Source organism: Lates calcarifer, linkage group LG20 (genome assembly GCF_001640805.2).
Source record: "Lates calcarifer isolate ASB-BC8 linkage group LG20, TLL_Latcal_v3, whole genome shotgun sequence".
Lineage (NCBI taxonomy): Eukaryota > Metazoa > Chordata > Actinopteri > Centropomidae > Lates > Lates calcarifer.
In genome coordinates this window covers 5,619,303-5,639,357 of record NC_066852.1, presented here as the reverse complement: position 1 = coordinate 5,639,357, position 20,055 = coordinate 5,619,303, and the positions used below count along the sequence as shown (strand labels likewise).

At 39.5% G+C, this 20,055-nt stretch overlaps 1 protein-coding gene across 1 annotated transcript in view; it reads left to right on the top strand.

Moving 5' to 3' along the window:
* igsf9bb (immunoglobulin superfamily, member 9Bb) overlaps window positions 1-19,674 on the top strand; it is a 110,153-nt gene extending 90,479 nt beyond the window's left edge. The window contains exons 18-20 of the mRNA XM_051078711.1: window positions 7,908-9,545; window positions 14,590-14,717; window positions 15,989-19,674. Of these exons, the coding sequence (XP_050934668.1) occupies window positions 7,908-9,545; window positions 14,590-14,717; window positions 15,989-16,203 (1,981 nt within the window). The 3' untranslated portion in view covers window positions 16,204-19,674. The remainder of the gene's footprint in view (window positions 1-7,907; window positions 9,546-14,589; window positions 14,718-15,988) is intronic.
* The last annotated feature ends 381 nt before the right edge of the window (window positions 19,675-20,055 follow it).

Below are 20,055 nucleotides of genomic sequence, written 5' to 3'. Positions count from 1 at the left end.
ACTATTGCTAACACAGAGCCAAATGTATATAGCAATAAAAACAGAGGTCAGTGTTACCTTGATGGCAATTTTGCATCATTACATTTGGATGTGCTGTCATTCCTGAATGTTTCTTGTGTTTGTACATACATGCATATACACTGTATAAACTGAAAAAAAAAAAAAAAAAAAAAACTAAATCACCTCAATATTTGGTGTGACCATCATTTGCCTTGAAAGCAGTATTACCTCTCCTCGGTACGCTTGCACACAGTTTTTTAAGGTAGGCTACTTAGCAGGTATGTTGTTCCAAACTTGATGGAAAATTTGCCATAGTTCTCCTGAGAAAGTGTTAGAAAGGTGTATTTAAAGGCTAGTTTTTGAAGCTAAATGCTGGAGTGAATAAAACATGTTGAATTTAAGTCAACCCACAGGAAGGGCTGAACTCTTGTGGAGATTTCTGCCTCTTGGGTTGGAAATGACTCATCAAGGTGTCCAATGGAAAGCAATCTGTTCCCTTTTCATATGGTATTCAGATATTATGTATGACAAGTAGTTGTCTTTGAACTAAGCACAACTAGAACATATTGTTCACCTCTTGCTGTTAGATGCCCTCTGGCTTCACTTCAGAATTTCCATGTATGTTGTTACTAATTCCAAGAAAAGAGTATTTCCCCTTTCATTTTCTTCAAGATGTACCTCATAGTTCATTATAGAATGAAGTCTGTACAGTTAGTCCTCTGTTTGCTTTTAGACTGGGGTTGATGCAAGATAGACAACTACAAATAATGATGTTCTACAAAGCTAGCCACCCTGCTATTAGAGTATCTCAGAGCTAAGAGCTGTGTTTACCACAAACCTTTGTGCATTAGTAAACAGGCTGACTCATGTTTTCTCAGTTTGAAAAGATCCATCACTAAACTAGAAAACAGTGGAAATTGCTCAAATAAATATAAATTAGATTCACACATCTGTTTGAAGTGAGATTATTTATTTGTAAATCCAGTCATATACAGTACTTACTGTATCTGTCAAATATTACTGGACAACACTGTGCATTTAATGACAGCAAGTGTACAAATGATAAAAGCTTCATCCCATTATTGTCATTGCTCTGTCCTGTGTGAAAATCGATCCAATCTACCATTACAAAGGACATTTCAGGTCCCTTAACAGACCTTTTTCACAGCAGACATCTTAGCATGTCATAGCAGGAAGAGCACAGGTGGAACTGATAACATTAATCATGTCTCCAGTAAGCTGTGCCAGTGAGCTAGCATGCACAGGCTAGAGGCTTACTATAGAGAGACTTTAGTATGAGAAAGATCTGTTCTGAGTAAGAAAATATGAGGAATGAGGAATGGGTCTTTTCAGAGGTACACACTGCTCCCCGTTTTTTTTTTAAACGGCTTCATACTGGATGCTGTTTTTAAATGACATCACTACAAAAAAATTGAGTTTATCAATGCTGGCATGGATAAATAACAGCAACATCAATTTTGATTTTCTTTATTTGTTTTCTGATAAATCAACTTGTTAAACTACAGTGGATTCAGAAAGTGTTCAGATCCTTTCATGTTTTGCACACATTCTATTGTAGATTTTACTCAAATGGATAACATTGCCATTAACATCCGTCAGTCTACGCTTTTAAAAATCAAAAAATTACATCTTTCATTTACCAGTGTATTCAGAGACCCTGCTATCGCTCTTCAAATTGTGGTCAGGCACATGCCCTTTGCTTTAATTTACCTTGAGTGTCTAGAGTCTTGATTGGAGTCCACATGTGGCAAACTGAATTCACTGGACATACTGGACACACACCTGTGTATATAAGGTCCCGCAATTCACACTGCAAGTCAGGACAAAAACCAAGCCATGAAGCCAAAAGAACTCTCTGTAGACTTCTGTGATAAAATTGTGGGGAGACATAGATCAGGGCAAGAGTATAAAAACATTTTGAAAGCTTCAAGTATTCCCCAGAGCGCAGTGGCCACCAGGACTCCTCCTAGAGTTGGCTGTCCTGCCAGAGAAAGCTCACGCATGTGAAATCTGATGGAGCTTGAGAGGAAGACCAAGAAAGACCTGAAGCTGTAATTGCTGCCAGCGGGGCATCTTTTGTAAATTAAAGATGTCAGTTTTTGGTTTTTTTTGTATATTTGTAAAAAAGCTTAAAAACAATTTTTAACTTTGTCATCATGGGTCACTGAGTGTAGATTGATGGGGAAAATGTTGATTTTATCAATCTAAAATAAAGTCTACAACACAAAGTGTGCAGAAAGTGAAGAATCTGAATAAATCTGAAGTCACTGTAATTTGATGTGTGTTAAAGGATAAGTCTGGTCTGGTTAAGTATTCTGTTTGTCAACAAATCCCAGACCAAAACCAGCAATGAATGTATTCTATTAATAAATTGTGTGTGTGTTTCAAAATCTAATATATCTTATATCTTCTTTGCCATAGAGCACCATTGTTGTCCAGCTAAATTTAAAAACACACAAATAACACCTGTCTTTATTACCATGAACACACACTGCAGTTTATTTTGAGTCAATCTCAAATGCACCGTCCTGATGCCAGAAATAGTAGCTAACCCTCCATGGGTGAATATAGTCCTTAACAAATGCATTTTAACTTCCTCTTCGAGCAATATTTTCCAAAAAAAGTTTAGTGACCAGCTGTTTCAGGAAATTATTTAGCCTTTTTTTAAAAAAAAATACAAGTATATAAAATGTACATCTTAAGTAGGAACCAATTGGCTTTGCGCTGACAGCCACAGACAGAGCAGGGGCTCATGGTCAGATGTGGTCTTTTTGGTTTTGGTCTTTTCATGGCATTTGTTGACAACTAGAAAATAGCTAGTATAACCAGCCTTATCTTAAAAGTTTGACTGACAAAAACTAACTTTTTTCTAAGATTAAAGCCCCCATGTTTAGATATTGAAAATTTCTGACTTTGGTGACTTGAAGTGGTAGTATTTGGAAAAAACAAACAAACATACAAACAACACAAAAATCATCACCTTGATTGCCCAATTTTTTTCTAAAAACATAAAAGCAGAATAACCCTTCATGTAAAACTTCTATACATGGGTGCTTGAACTAAATACCTAATATATTAACCTGGTTTGACTGATCTTCACAGTCCAACAGTTTACAGGTTTCTGGTGCATGTGTGGAAATTGAAGTATTGATTGTCATACATAGGCTAATATTTCAAAACTCTGAGGCTACAGAGATGCTACAGAGCGGTGCCTCAGCTGTGTGGCTGTCAACAGCAAGTGATGTCACCTCAGATGGCACGTAACTGGAAAGGACGTCTCATTTCATGAAATACATGTTGCCTCCGTTTCTCCTTCATCACCTGCTCTTCTACCTTCTTGTCTTAAGTGGGAGGAACTAAAAAAAAAAAAGAAAAATCAAAACAAATACACAAGGCAAACCTGAGCTGCATCACAGTGTGTGGGATTTTGGCCCTGTACTCTTAGAGTCAATAAATAGTCACATTATTGATATTTCTTTCCTCTCTGTTGCTTTTACCTACCTCTTGTTGCTCTTGTCCCCAAGCTTTTTCTCTCTTTCCTCTGACATTTCTTTCTCTCAGATCCCCTCTGAGTCACGACAGTTTCTTTTCAACCCAGTTAATAATACCAAGCTATTTTCCCTCTTCTGTTGCTTTTAAAAAAAAAATAAAATAAACCTCTCATTAACAGGCTTCCTGTTTACCCCCATATTCTCCCCACTTCTCACTGTCTGATCTCCCCACTTCTACAGGAGTCCACTTAGCTTCATTCCCAGCACTGAGCCCTACTGGGAAGGGCTGGACGCAAGCAGGTACAGGCCCCAACCTTCCAGTCCTCAGTGAGTGTGCCAACCATTGTCCCCCTGTTCTTGCACACTGTATTCACCCCTTTGCACTTGGGCTAAGCCCCAACCCCTCAGACTCCCGACCCGGCTGCATGCTTCTGGTCAGTTGTCCCCATCAGGCAACAACAACATTGGTCGTAGTTTTTCTTTCATGACAAATGAAGGATCCTCATCATCAGAAGTTGAGGGAATTTTAAATAAATAATTCATCTTGCCACGTAAAAAGACACAGGGAAGGATGACAAAATCAGTATTTCTGTCAGCTTAACACTTAACAACCTACTCAGCACAGCAGGAGTAGATAAAGGGACATTTACTCTTCCCTTTCACTCCATAGTTTGACATTCTGGGAAATATGCTTATTCTCATTCCATTTAATTACATCAGAACTGATCCCATTCTTGCATCTATGTGTGAAATTAGGTGAGGGAACAGTTAGCTTAGCTTAGCATAAAGTCTGGCTGCAGAGGAAAGAGGTAGCCTGGGTCTCTGCTGGTTGCCTGGCAATAACTCAAGGACATCCTGGCCAAGAAGCAACCTGACAGACACCTACTCCTGAAAATACAAATTATGTTAGCATTTTTAGTTTTTGTGTGGAGTAAACAATTGAGATAAAACAAATTAACTGGTGACCTTTTGGCCTTTGCTGTTTCTCCTTGCTTCCAGTCATAATGCTGTTGTCAAGCTAACTGCCCCATGGCCCTAGCTTCATATTTAGTTCAGAGATAAACGGTAAGATTGGTACCAATTGTCTCATTCAACTCTTGAAAGAGAAAGAGAATAAGTATAGATTTCAGAAACTGAGATCCCGTTGGTTAACTTCATGGAGTATAATGACAATTCACTCTATGGTAATAGTTTAACTCAATTAAAGATCAATGAGTCCAAGGCAGATAATAAAACAAATTTTGTTTGCAGTGAATGATAACATACTCTGCAGATGAAACATTATTGCTGTAAGGTATAGGTCTTATAATCTGCTGATTTTGTCTGAAGTTAAAATCAAAATTTTGAGACACTTGTTTCCAGAGCAGTGAAATCATTCTTGAGATGTGTGTTCAGGGACACTACCTTACGTAATTTGTTAGAATATTTTAAAGGTTTGGGAAATGCACTTGTTTGCTTTCTGTAAGAGCGTTAAATGAGAAGATGGAAGCTACAGCCAGCAGCCAGAAAGACTCGAAATAGGGGGAAACTGCTGGCCTAGCTCACAAAATCTCCCTATTAGCGCCTGTAGGATGGTGAATTAGCGTCATTACACTTCAGCTTTAGTTTGAAATAAACAAGTTATAAAGTGTTAATTAGTAAAGTTTACTGGTGGCAGTGGGTGTATTCACTGTTGGATGGAGCTAGGCTAAGCGATCTGGCTGCTGGCTATAGCTTTATGTGTACAATGCAGATACGAGAGTGATGTCAACCTTCTTATCTAACTGTCAACAGTAAAGCAAATAAGTGTACCTTAACACAATCCTTGTTTTCTGCACAGCACTCTGCTTATGCTCTGTGACTATTGTTCTACTTGGAACTGTGTGTGACTGTGTCCCCACTTACTACAAATGACCTGAAACACTTGATAGACTTCATCACTATTCCTTTCCCATCCCAGATGCCGTCACAATCACACTTGTTCTTCACTTGTCTACCTTGTTCCACTGATTGAAAGCCAAGTGTTTTAATTGTTATTCTGCAGTTTGATGTGTAAGCTTAGGGAAAATGTTGTGAAAATTCAGTATTTTAACTAACTGTATAATGACAGAGTAAACTTGAAGGACCTATATTTTTACAGCACCAGTAGTGATCACCAAATCTTTATTCAGTGGCGATTTAATGAGGCAGTAATTGCTGTGTTGCCTTAATTTGTGTTTTGAAAAGATACAGCCAGTTTGAAGAGCATCTGCAGTATTTTTTACTGTGTGTGTGCTAAGCACATGGGCAAATTGTGATTTTATACAGACTGTATTTTATCGTTTTGGCCACTATTCCTCATGGTTGTAGTTCTCATTTTTTTTAGAGAAATTAAAAAAAAGCTTTAAAACAAATCCTGTCCTAGTCTGTCTGAACAAATTTGTGATTAAAATCTTATTGTAACCAACAGGAATGATGGTCAAATTTGATTAATTGAATTGAGCTGTGTAAGTGGTCTTTGTAGCTTCATAAAGCAGATGTGATTTTTCACAGAAACCACATCTGAAAAGGCACTGCACCCTGGAAACAACCCTTGAATATTTCTTATATCTAACAGGGGTTTTCAATGGTTTTGGCAGATGCTTAATAAAAATATTTATAGCTCAGTCGTTATAAGCACAAGCTATAGTAATTTCACTGAGGATTGGCTATATGTTTCATTTTACCACTAAATAAAGTGATTGTGGCTTCAAAGCAAATTGTGGTTTCATTTTCTCCTTCCTATTACAGTACTTGTTATAGTCATCTCTAACAAATGCAAATGGGAACTGAGCTTCATATCATGTATATTAAAGTGTGTTATGTACTGATCATATGATATATATCAAATACAAGTTATATAACCCCTTAACTTGTCAAGTCTTTGATAGTGATGAGTCTGGGCAGGATGCCTCAGTTATAAAAAAGAAAGACACCCGAAGCTGCCTACAAGAGAAAGGCAGTTGCCCCAGTTGGGTCATTTGAACTAGTTGCTTTCATGATAAGACTGATGTTTGAGCTGATTTTGACAGATTTTGGTACAGTAGTCAGTCTCACAGCAAGTCATGATTGGTAATACTCTTACTTTTCTGTAGGTGTCATTGATCATTGCCTCTTCTTCCTCACCTGCCGGTTATACCCCTTATACCAGAGCATTACATTGCTGTTTATGCCACCTACCTCAACCCTATTGATACAGTGCTTCTCAAATCTAGTACAAAACCTTATTATGTCCTCTTCTGACATTGTCACGGACAATTACGTTTTGGCCCTGACATGGTTTAGCTTTGTTTCTCCAACGTTTGACTCCCAAGATTGACTCCAGACATTTACATCTTAACCATCAACACATATCCTCCTAGAGCATCAAGTATACAAGAGGCTTTGTTAAAAAGAGAAAGGGTATTGCTCACCTTGAACTTCCACATGCTCTACATGAACACACTATTTTCTTTCTAGTTGTAATAGTTGTTGGTATTTCACCTAGAGGATTTTTTTTTCTCATTGCTTTGAAATCAATTAGAAAAATGTGATGTCATGTATTTCAGGGCACTTTCAGATCATTTAGTAACTTTTGAATGGCAGTTTGTGTGTTGTTTGTTCACTGTCAGTCAACTCTAATCAAGCCACACACAGTCCTGCAGCAGATTAGCTGGGATTCTGAATAACATAATAAATAATACATGAATATTAAATGTTATAGTAAAATACTTAATTCTTTAACTTAAAAGCCAAAACAACTGAAGTATAATTGTTAACATACTTCATACTTATGAAGTCCAGTCTACAGTTATTTATGGTAATGAATAAAATGATTAAATCTGTCCTGTCAAAGAGCCTTCAGGGAAGGTATTTTCACAAGTACTCACAAACCATTTTGTTGTTGTCAGTTTTTTCTAACATCTTTGTAGTGGTATTATGCATGAATTGAATATATGTTAGAAATTCACACTGGTCCATGTGTAATCTGTGATATCCCCTCTTTGTGTGTAGCTAATTGATTAAACAAAAAAAGCATAGTTTACATTACTAAGTAGGTAAGGAAATCAGAGACCGCTGAGTCATTACTATTCATAACTCCTTATTCATAATTCCATGTTCATTTTCAAGGCAATGAAGATTCATGACATTTGCATCTTTATTGCCCTAACTGAAAATTAACAGACAACATATTCTGCAGGATACTTTTGTTCACTAATAATTTATGATCAAACTGATGTTTTGACGTAGAACTCACCTACACCTGTGCTTTTATAATTCATATGTTTGGGGTGAGATGTGTTGTAATTTTTATTCTATTTTAGCTGGACTTGTCTTCAGCATGATCAGTGACGCTATGCAGAATAATAGATTTTTAAGATGTTTGAATATTCACTTCTTCTATGTTCTTTTTCGTAGGTCATCTTCAGGCAAGGTGAGCCCAGAGAGCATTCGTTCCAAGGCATCCCCGTCTGAATCATCTGAAGATAGTCATGACCAGCGTGGGAAGAAACCACCCCCAAGTCCAGGGAAGAAGGAGGAATTGTCTTTATACAAGAAGACCAAAAGAGCAATAACAAGCAAGAAGTACAGCATCTCCAAGCATGAAGCTGAAGCAACAACACCCATTGAACTCATCAGCCGAGGCCCTGATGGACGATTTGTCATTGATCCCACTGATGCAGAAATGTCTGTTAAGCCCCGACGAATTGAGGGCTTCCCCTTTGTGGAAGAATCAGACCTCTATCCTGAATTCCGGCAGTCAGATGAAGAGAATGATGATCCCAGGCCTTTGCCACCAGTTATGGCCCCCCTTCGGCCTCACCAGATTTCCCCCATCTCCAGTCAGGAATCCTATCTGCAACCTCCAGCCTACAGTCCTCGTTTCCACAGGCCCTTTGAAGGTATGACCATCATGGAGAGCAGTCGGCTCCAGGCCACTGGGCAGATCCGAGGCTCTCTCCACCACAGGGCTTTCTATGGCTATCTAGGCCCCCCTGGGGATCATGATCCCCCACCTCCTTTTTACATGCCTGATACCAGCCCTCTCAGCTCTGTCATGTCCTCCCCTCCATATCTTGCTGAAGGTCCTTTTGGTCACCCCATGATTCCTGAAGAAATGGGAGAGGGTGATTTCCCACAATATGCTGTTTCTGGTTTTCCACTTCCTCTGACACTCACCTCTTCCTCTCGTTCACCGGAAATTTGGCAGGGACTGGATTTTACCTTTGCAAGTCTGGAGGGGCCCCAGTTCATTTTTCCACCGCATCACCCTTTGCATCTTCGCCACGACTCCCCCTACCCTCCTCCGCCTCATGTTCTTCCCCTTAGTGCTTTCCAGCCTTCATCCCTCCCAATGCCCACGTACCCAGCTGTCCTGCCACTGGAGGCCCCAAGGAGCCACTCAAGCAAGTCTCCTAGCAAGGCCAAGCCTCATGGCTCCCCAGCCAAGCATTTAGCTATGCAAGAGGCACATTTAGGGCAGCTAAGACACACAAGCCATGGTATGGGTGTGCCGGTTTTGCCTTACACCGATCCAATGGCCCATATTGTCCCTAGCACATTCAGTAGCCTGGACACACGATGGTTTGAAACCACCCCTCGTTTCAGTCCCAGACAGGCTCGTAGGATGGATTCTGGCATGCATCAGGTGGTTCTTCAGCCCTCTCGACTTTCACCCCTCACCCAAAGTCCCCTTAGCTCTCACGAGGGCTCCCCAGAGATTGTAGTGCGTCCCAGGCCACGTCCCAGCATTGTCCAGCCCCCCATACCCCCAGAGATGTCTGAGATTACCCTCCTCCCTCCTTCTACAGCCAGCTTCTCAAGGAGATCTTCCCCTTCCTCCTCACCCGCCCAAGGCCAGGGTAGCAGGAGAGCAAGCCCCAGCTACCGTTCCCACATGGCCTTTGCCACGTCTGCAACCAGCTACCCAGCTTCCCAGTCCCCGTCACCCCCCATGGAAAGCAGCAACATATTTGGGCAGATGCCATCTCAGAGGAGGACTGAGGAGGAGATCCTTCCATCTGAGCCCTCTCCACCCCAGTTGTCAGCTTCAGGGTAGGTGCATTAGGCATGCAGAGAGGGATACCATTTGAGTCATCTGCCCCAACCCATAATGCTTTGATGTGTGAATTTGCTCTGACATTTTGGTTATTGGAGAGCTGTCTAATATCCATCAGTTTTTTTTCAAATTCATCTCTGTGGCAAATTAGTTTGATAGTTTAGTTTATGATTTTTTTCATTTGTCAACACTTTTATATGAAAAATGAAAACTGTATGGTTGAAGGAAAACCATTTTGTTGTGATGATTCATTTGATAAACTCTGGAAGTTTTCAGTTTAGTTTCAATTTGGTCAGTGCTGCTTTTCATGTCAAACATCAAGTTAGAGGTATTCACCCACTGCATCTGTGAAGCATTGTCTCAAAATTATTGCTTTGAAAAAATGCATAGCACTTCCTAGTGAAAAAAAAAATCAAAAAAATATAAATTGTGAAACAAATTATTTGCTGACTTGACAAGAAAATGCATTTGCTTCACAGATTACATTTCAGGCCTTTTGGGGCTACAGGCAATTCAAATGAAAAATACTTTGTCAGTGCAGAGTGGAATTTGTTTGGCACAAGCCCCTAAAAGCCTGGGAATCTGCAGATATCACCACAGGTTCCCTGTTTTTCCATCTGTATCATGCGTTACCCTGCTTTCACCTAACAGGAGGAACCCCATAATATTCATCCAATTGATTCCCCAGACAAAACAAACACCCATTATGTTTAGCTCCAAGCCTTTGAAGATGCCTTTATCATGCAGAGGGATGCTTTAAGAAGAGTTCATCCTGGCAGGCCCTGCGGCCCATCCTCGGCCTTAGTAACCTGACTGCATGACCAATTCTCCCTTACCTTCAGATTTTTTCCTACCCTACCACCCCTTCCCTTTCTGTAACCTTCCTCTCCCCAACACCTTTAATTGCCCTCAGGACTCCCCCAGGTCTGACTACCAAGGAAAGGTTGTTGGGCAAAGTGTGTCACAGGGCCTGTCCGCTTCTCATGTACTGCAATGTTTCCATCATTATGAATTAGGGGCAGTATGGTGGTTCTTGATGGCTCCTGGAGTCTTACCTGCTTTGTTTTTGATTGATCTCAGCTATCTGGGCAGCGTTGTTGTGACCAGGTCCTCTACACCGCAATAGGTAAGGGTTGGATCCATGTCTGAAAGGGGGGGGTTAGCAGGTGGGACTTTTTTGATCACCTCGTCCTTTAAAGGGGAATACAAGACTTTGAGTCTTTGTTTGATTTGTTCCTTCCTTCAGTCGACACGTGTAGTTCATTTCAGTTCTTTCCTTTTTTCCTTTTTCTCCAAGTGGCTATGCATTTTAAGTTCTGCAGTCTTTATTACATTATGCATTCTGACTGATATGCATATGCCATCTATTAGCTAAGAGATTAGGTTAGAGATGTATCACATAATTTCATGCTTGAGTGGTTTGCTAACTGACCACATTCATGTGCAACTTTTTAATCTGTTGATAAGAATACCTCACCACAGATAAATCTGCCTCAGGTTTAGACAAACATTAGACAATGGTAATCTCATCAGCCTAAAACCAGTTTGATTATTTCTTTATTGAATTATTTACTGGTTACTTGGTTCACTGTTCTTAAAATAAGTTCAGCAAAGGTCACCCATGGGAATGTATAGTAATACATTTCAGAATAGTATTTGACGCAAAAGCCAAACTGCACTATTCTCCAGCTGAATGGTTAGGAGAATCAGGCATTTTTCTACATACAAACAACTTTTTAGATAAAACTGCACTTCAGTTCTATCCTATATGTCATGGGTTTGACATCAACCAAATGTTAAATGATTTTCAATGCACAAACAAGTCCCTCCTCCAAGCCTCCTATACTTTTTTTGTCAATATACTGAAGGTTGATGGTATTTTGTATGAGTTCAGACCTCTCCGGACTTCTCTACTGATTTAACCTAATGAGGCTGTGCCTCAACATCCTAACATCCTGAGACAGATCAATGAACTCAACACCCAGTTAGCTAGTAGTTTGCCATTGGTGTTCATCTCCCTCATTTCACCTTGAATCAATACAAAAAACTTTTCAGCAATAACAACTGTCACAATCAAGATATCATGGACAAGACCGGTTTTCTCTACTTCCATGTTGGCTTAAGATCCCCACTCCACTTCACTAAGTTTGCCTCTTCCCACCACACCAGTTCAGTTCTCAATGCCAGGGCAGCCACTGTGGAATAGTAATCTCTCTTCCTCCTCCACTGTTGAAATGCTAGTGGAGGACTCAACCACCAACTTCACATCCAAGTCAAGGTCAAGTTCAAGACCCAACAGTCAGACTAAGGAATTGCATGTATCAAGAATACAAGTCGAGTGAGTAAGCCATCTGTCCTATCAGGGTAAACTTCCTTGGGATGGAATCAATTGCTGCTCAGTTCCATCCAATTTCATATATGCTAATACTGCTTAGAGTGCAGCTCTAACCTAGCCTTCTTGGCAAGCTCTCTTGCCTCTCTCACCTACCACAAGGCAAAACTAATTTCCAAAGAAAATTTCAAGACTCACAATGAGGCCCTCACTAAAGCCTTTTGTCAGGATGGCTCTGGTCTTTGCTATGAACCATGAGAGAACGTGTATGTGGGCAACATACAGTAGGGTGGAACCCACTTTTGGGTGGGCCTTTTGATGCTAAAGAAGCATGTGTGATGAGCTCGCCTCAACATGCTATTCCTCCCACTCATTATTTGGACCTGACATCCAGCAAGATGTTGAACTGATGTCTAGCTCCAGGTACTTCTGACTTCCTCCTCTCTCTCAGTCTGAAGATGTGCCAAGTACAGGTTTGAAAGACCAGGCTCACCTGCTCTTTAACCCCTGGCCAGAAGCCAGCAAAGAATCCTGCTAATAATAAAAGATTCTCCCACTCATTACTTACTTTATCAAAAATAGCCAATAATGAAGTCCATTAGATGGCCACGCATGTAATCACAGAACTGGAATTACATTTGGGTGATATTTATTTTTCATTTTAAAAGGCAAATCTGCTTTTCTAAGGCATGGTCACCACTTAAATTTGGTCTTGTGTCTTTTTGCATTGTAAAGATTAGTACAAGGTGTGGCATACAGTGTATTAAGGAAACAGTTGTCTCTGTGGAATTTCTTCCACATGGACATTTTTACTCAAATGATTACTTTAAAAGCAATCTTAGCATTCTTCTCAAGCGTGACACATTCTGCCATTTATATTTTACAGATGCTTATATTGTATGACACCAACTGAAAATATTTTGGATTCCAATCTCCAAGAAATATTTTTGTAAGATTGGCGTTATGTCGTTACCTTAAGCTGTGTGTCCACTGGGAGCCATCATTCACAGCTCTTTTTTTGCATTAACAGTTCAGCTGAAATGCTGTTGCATGTTCCTGGCAGTGATGAAAGCTTAGCATGCGTAAAGTCCTGAGCAACTGTTTCAAGAAGTTACAAAAAAAAAAAAAAAGAAAGAAAAAAAACTTCCAGCTTTTAACAGAAATGCAGCAGATTCCTTGCAGGTTTTGAACAGCCACAAACCAATAACAGGAGCCATCACCAGCACTTCTCGCAAGCATCTCCTTAGCCCAAAAAACTTAAAAGATATCCTGGTGGACACATGGCTTTAATCCCCTGTATAAAGCATCTGCAGCATGAATCAAGCCATCTACTCTAAGTATACAATTGCACTTGCAAGTTTGGACTGCAGAACAGTTCTTACTGACATATAAAGCAAGTGCCCTGCCGAAACAGCTTATGCACTTCTTTTTATCCAAAGGAACAAATATTTTGCCTTGCAGAGGGAGGGCACACGGGGGAAGATGAGAACCCCTATATGTTTGAGTGAACTGCCCAATGAAGTGCTTTTGAATGTATTCCCCTTTAAAGTCGTGTTCCATGTGCAAACTGCCATGCATGCCATCGCTAAATATTGCTCTTCCGTTTCAAAAAAAGAAACAATTATATGGATAAATTCTTGTTACATTTGTTGTCCTAGTGCTTCGCTTTTCTTTGGCTTATTTTTCATTATGTGACTGTTCCCGAGTAGTCATTTTCCCCTCCCGCCATCTCTCCCCCTGTCAGCATGGTGAAGCCCATTGTAGACAGTATCCATGTCTATGAATACATATTGATGATGCTTTGTTGCTCAGCTGTGATTCTCCCCCTCTACTAATGAACTTCGGTTTCTCTCTGCAGCCACGGTGGGAAGATGGCCTCTCTGTAATGCTAATTGTTTTCTGTGCCTTGAGAGAACCGAGTGTCTGTTTGTGGCAGAAATCTGTGGGCTGCCAAGTCATAAGTGCCTCCATGAATGGGAGGGAGGTCTGTAGATGCAATCATGAGCAGCTGAGAAATATTTGCATCTGTTATTTTCAGAGTGGAACAGATTCATTTTTAGATGAAATATCCAATCTGCAAACATGTCAACAATCAAAAAGTCTTATTTACATTTTGTTGAAAATATTGTTCAATTTTTCAGAATTTCCTCTGAAACCAACAGTGCAAGTCTTTTAAAATGTTGTATCTTTTCAAAAAACTTAACTCACTGTCTTAATCTACACCATGAAGTAAATAGATTGTTTCAGGGATCGTGTGATACTTTGTTTTCTTTGGCCAAAGATTGTTTGGATCAATTTGAGCAAAATATCTTAATCTGAAGGACAATGAAATTTCAAGGTGTACAGTTTTATATACTATCTGGATTTATGAACTTATTTTGTAAAACATAACATAATCATCATTTACCTAAACAAGGATGTTAGTAAATCCAGATGATGCACAGGGTTATGGCAATAGTAGAACTAATCACATTGTTCTTCAAACCTTTGAAAAAATATAACTTTTATTGGATTTCAGAGTACAGCTCTACAGGTGTCTCACATTGATCCTTTGGCAATGTGCTGCACCTCTGGCTTAGCACGAGCGGTGCTGTTTTGAGATTGTGCGGGTTTCTGGTTTTGTTGCGCTCCGTAGTGCAGAAACACAGTCCACTGACTGTTTTTGGCCTGGAGTTACCTGTTCTCCCCTGTCTCTCTTCTTCATCCAGAAAACGTCGAGGTGCGCCGAGTGCCCTTTCAGGGTCTGAGAGGATTGATGCACTGAGATACCAACGTATTAAAAAGGCCAAGAAGATGACAATGAACAACAATAACTCCAAGACCAGAAAGAAAGCAGGTGTGAACCCTGTTCTCTCTGTTCTCACTCTTTAAACAGTGATATTTTTTAAAAACTTGCTGCATCATGATGCTTCTTAATTTTTCGAATACAGTGTACCAGTAAACAGAATTTCTCAAGACCTGTGGAATTAAACAGTGCTGGTTTGGCCTGTGATAGTGTGCAGTGTACACATAAGACTGTGATGCTCATTGCTGGTATTGTTGCTTCAGAGTGTTACATTTGAGTCAGTACAAAACTAGGTCTATTGGCCTTATATATTTCGTTAACAAGGAAGTGCTCCAGTTTTGTAATTGGCTGCCTCTTATCACCTGTATTTTACCAAATCATCCAGCAGCTGATTAGCTTGGTTTATGTTAGCAACAGCTAGCGTGACCTGAAAAAAGCTGTGTAAATGATCTAAAAATACTACTAAAAATAATACTAAAAATGATCTTTTCACAGACATCATTGGTTTAATCTCTGCAGACAGATAAAAATGAAAATGTTTTTATTGGGCGTTACATGCTGGAACTACTTCTTGGACAGGAGCAATGGCTTCCTGGAGCCTTGTCATCACCATGTGTTTGCGTGGCAACCAGAGGTGACTTCCTGCATTCCCACAAATCTGATAGATATGGTCTGACAGGTTCTGTGTGCATTTAACATGTGTTAATGCATGCAAAACATGTCAGACCATAAACATGTTTTAATCCTTATTTAGATATGTATTTTATTGCCAGGTATAAATGGGGTGTTTGAGATGCTGGTAGGTAGATTTTGTTATCTTTGGATGGAGACTAGTTGTCTCCCTTCCAGTCTTTATGCTAAGCTAAGCTAACTCCCTGCTGGCTCTTCATACTGTATTTAGTGTACAAATGTACTGTACTGTGTACATGAGAGTTGTATCAATAGAATTCCTTGTGTTGTTTCTCATCTAACTCTTTGCAAGAGAGCACACATAAGCCTTTTTCAGAAAAGAATAGTTTACCATTAGAAAAGTAGCTGCTGACAAACTTATAAGCACATGAAAATATACTTTCAGCACTGAAATTCTGTAGCCTTGTCCAGGGGTAGAAGCATTATTTCAGGGAAATAATATACTGTATCTACTATATTTTAAATAGATATTGATGTGGACTTCATGAGGCAGAGGAGGTAATTAGATAGTGGTGGGATAGGAAAGAACTATTATTGTGATGTCAGTGTGATTACTATGTTGAATGGCCTGTAAACATTGCCTTCATGAGTTCTGGTGGCAATGACCTGCCATTCATCTCCCTCCCCTCCAGGTGTCTCCACCTCTCAGACCCAGCAGGCCTACACCTCTCAGGTACTCCAGCCGGAAGAAGCTCTCTACCTCCGCAAGAAGAGGAAACGGCCCATCCTCCATGACCCATACACTCGCTTTTCTGCTCTGCTGTACCGCCGCCCACCTCGGGAGGACCAGAAGGCTATTTTGGCAAGCATGGACAGCATAGACCTAGACCATGCCACTCTCCTCTGAAAGTCCTTGAGGACATGGTCACAACCATGCAATATGCCCCCATTCCAAAATAACAGTAGGTAACGATAGCTACATCCCAGTTGGAAAAAAGACAACACTATCAGTTAAAGATGTTTATTATCTATAAAGGGGAATAGCACTAAATTTCAGCATTCAGATTTGGTATGTTCTTTAGCTATGCCCTTGGTCAGTTCAGTCTGTATTAATAAGCATTCTACCATGTTCATGAGCTAATCTGTGAAGAATGAGAAATGAGATCAAAAACCTACAACAATTATTTTCAAACTCAGTGAAACAGTACAGATTGTGACTAAAATGCTGGTTTCAGCTTACTGTTAGTGAAATTACAGCATTGGCAAATTGCAATGACAGGTTGTAGTCCTGGTTCTAAGGCTTTCCCTCTGAAAAGTTTGGATTCATTTTACTGATAGGGATGCCCAGAGGCTCAAGAATGCTCTGTGTATGCTTAAATCAAGTTGTATTCCCTTTTAAAAATGTTAGACTCCTAGCAATTCAAATCAAAAATGATAGCTGCCACAGTTTTCCAAAGTTTTACTCCAGTGCAAAGGATTAATTCAAAAAGAGGCGATACTTGATTACCAACTCCCATTTCTCCTATTTTATTTAAATCTCCAGTGTTACTGTTTTTAATTTGAAATACTTCTCCAGGCCTGGGTCACGTTTCTTGTGCTGAGCCAATCCCCTCAAAAAGCCCTGCAGGTCTCTGTTTACAGCACCTCCCACCGGATCCTTTCCGCCAGCAACTCTCTTATCTGCCGAGAAACTCACCTCACAAATATGGGTGTTCTCACTTCCTACCAAGTATACCTCAGAGCACAGGACACGAGACCACACAACCACCAGGATCAGCCAGCAGAACAAACTAGTTGTATTTCATCTCTTTAGTCCTTATCGTTCCCCATTCGCTTTTTTTATAATACCGCTTTCTACTTTCCCATTCATGTATGTGCTTCCTCTAGTTTGTTAGATGTACATGCGTTTAGTTAATTTAGTTTATCTGTCTTGCAGAAGAATAATTTTGCCACAAAAATGAGGAAATCCGCCTTTACTTATCTTTTCTTCTCTGCCATAAATGATCAGGACATGGGTGTGTTGTTTAAGCAATGTCTGATAAACAGAAACACAACCCTGAACTGCTTTACTTGGCCTACACAAGGAATTCTATTGATTCTCACCAGATGTAATTTCTTAGTGAATAGATGTCATTCAGCAGTGAATCACACAGGGTTTCACCAGGGGCTTACATTCACATTTCACACAGTCTCATATCAAACCACTGACAGGCACAATGAAAAGTGGAAATTCAGTTATAAACAAACTGTAAATTTTCAGTTAGAATACATTACCGAGAAACATAGAGAAAACCATTTGATACAATATAAATTGACTTGATTGCTCCAATTAAACCACTCCTCAGCTCTGTCTTTAGCTTCTCATATGTCAGAACGGTTTGCACTGGAGCAAAATCTTGTCCATTTCAATTGATATGTGTCTGTTCCTTTACAACTTCCTCTCTAGTTCCTCTACTTTAGGTAATTTAGAGGGCTCCAAATCCTATTCTCAAAGAACTTTAGTCATGCCAAAAACAATCCACTTACAGAAAAGAACAAACCATACATATTGGAGGATAGGATTTTGTGCCATAGAATATGATAGTATTTTTTTTCATACTCATGAGAGGGTGTAAAAAAAAATGTTTGGCCTTAATGGAGCATCTGGTTGGTTGCCTGCCTCACTTGTGTCTAAATTTTTATCTTATCTCTTTTTTTAAATTATTTTATTTGTGTGTTTGTGGGCACTTGTGTAAGCACCTGCCTCTTTTGGTGATTTCTATCCATAGCCTTTTGTATTTTGTTTCTTTATGTGCTTCTCATTTAAAGTGGAAATACTGAGAGTAAATACTAACAGTATGTGGCACTGAAGACAACACAAAGTGAGCCAAAAGTTGTTGTTGTATACTCTTCTTCTTTGCTCAGTTTATTTTGAAAGATTCCACTGATTGAGATAATTAGAATTGCCTGTGTAACTAACATAGACATGAGGATACTAAGGGGCTAAAAACAATTTTTATTGGATAAGTAATGGAAGTGCCATAACATCAGAAACTCGGCTATATCACACATCACACATGCTGTAGCTTAGTCATGTTTTAGAGTCAACAGAGGATGAGTGTGTTTTGTAACAGGTCAGGCTGTTTTTTTCCCCTAAATTCTGCTCAAAAGGTGCTTGATTTGTTCAGAGGATGTATTCACTTGTCAATGTTAAGTTAACATATCCTTAACACTGGGCTCCTAATGCAACATCTCATAGGTATGTTTTTCATGTATTTCTTGATTGATTTGTGTCATTTGTGATTTTGAGCAAATTCTGACACAGCTGCAACTCCAACATAGTCTTCTAAAACCAGTCACATTTTAAGTAACTGAATTTGGCTGCTTGAAGATATTTCCGCAATGAATGCTTTTAGCTCGCACTTTTTTTAATTTACATCTATTTAGCAAAACATAGAATCCTAAGTCCCCTGGGAGCAATTTATACTTATACATTTTTTTAAAAAGTGTCCTGACTCATAACCATATCCAGCACTGGGAAAAAGTTAATTCATTAGAGTTGTGTAGTTGTCAAAAACAACCATTTCAGTAAAGAAGCTAGTGCCTTTATTTACGATGGAATTAATATGTCTCCAGGGTTGGAGCATTTGGCGGCTAACAATTAAGTATTGAGTCTGTGTCAATATGTATCAATATAATGCACTTATTGTGGAAATAACTTTAAAATACAATTTATAAAATGCAATCTCAAACTAAAGTTAGGCCACAGCCTCTACTTCCAAAGATAACAGTCAGCATGAATAATTTCTGTGAGAAAGAAGTGGCGTGAAAATGTGCAAAGAACACCCACATCATTGATCATCACTGAAAAATCAGTGATCTAAACAACTGCAGCAGTAATGAGAGCCACTGCCCATCTCTGTCAATACTATGGTGTTGGAAGGGCGGTGCACGCAATAGTTTAACTTGCCTAAATAAAAGAGGGGATAAGGAACTACCATGTGACACCAACATATTCAGATGTAAGGACTGAAACATATCAGCTAAGAAACCATCTCATCACAGGTGCTTTAGCAGTGGTGTCAAACAGTGGCTCTTCTTGCAGCCTAAGGTGCTAAGCAAACCATGAAGTAATGCTATTCCGATGGGTGATTCTTCTATAAATGATTAAAAATGCCACTTCCATTTTCACAACCATGTAATTGTTTGTGCATTTTTTAATATAGAACAATGAGAAGAGGCTGCACTGCTGCTTGTTTAAAATGAATCTCTGCTTAGAAGGCACTTGTTGGAGTGGTGGTTGGATTCAAAATCACACTGAAAGGGAAGCAATGACCTCTTCTTCCATAAAAGTCTTTATTGTGGCATACCAACAGCAATGTTAAAAAAAACAAAACAAAACAAAAAAAAAACACTGCAGGCACTCTGATGCATAAGTCAAATGTATAATTGTGCCTTGTTGCTGGCTGTTCAATATCACTGTTTTCATGCTGTCTTTAGGAAGGTATTATTAATATTTGATATAAGAAGAAGAGTGCCATAGTTTCCTTTCAGAAGGTACTTTGGTTTACTGAATGTTTCACTGCAGACCTTCTGATGTTTGTGTTGCTGTGGGTCCTTTTAGCAGAGCTCTGAATGAATGATGGCACTGGGTTTGTTTGGCATTGGACTTTCTGGACTTGCATGATAGAGGAGACAGAAGTCGTTGCATGTGTACATTGTGTATGAAAATACAAGTTACACACACTAAAGGGGCAGGGTGATTACGATCAATTAGCAA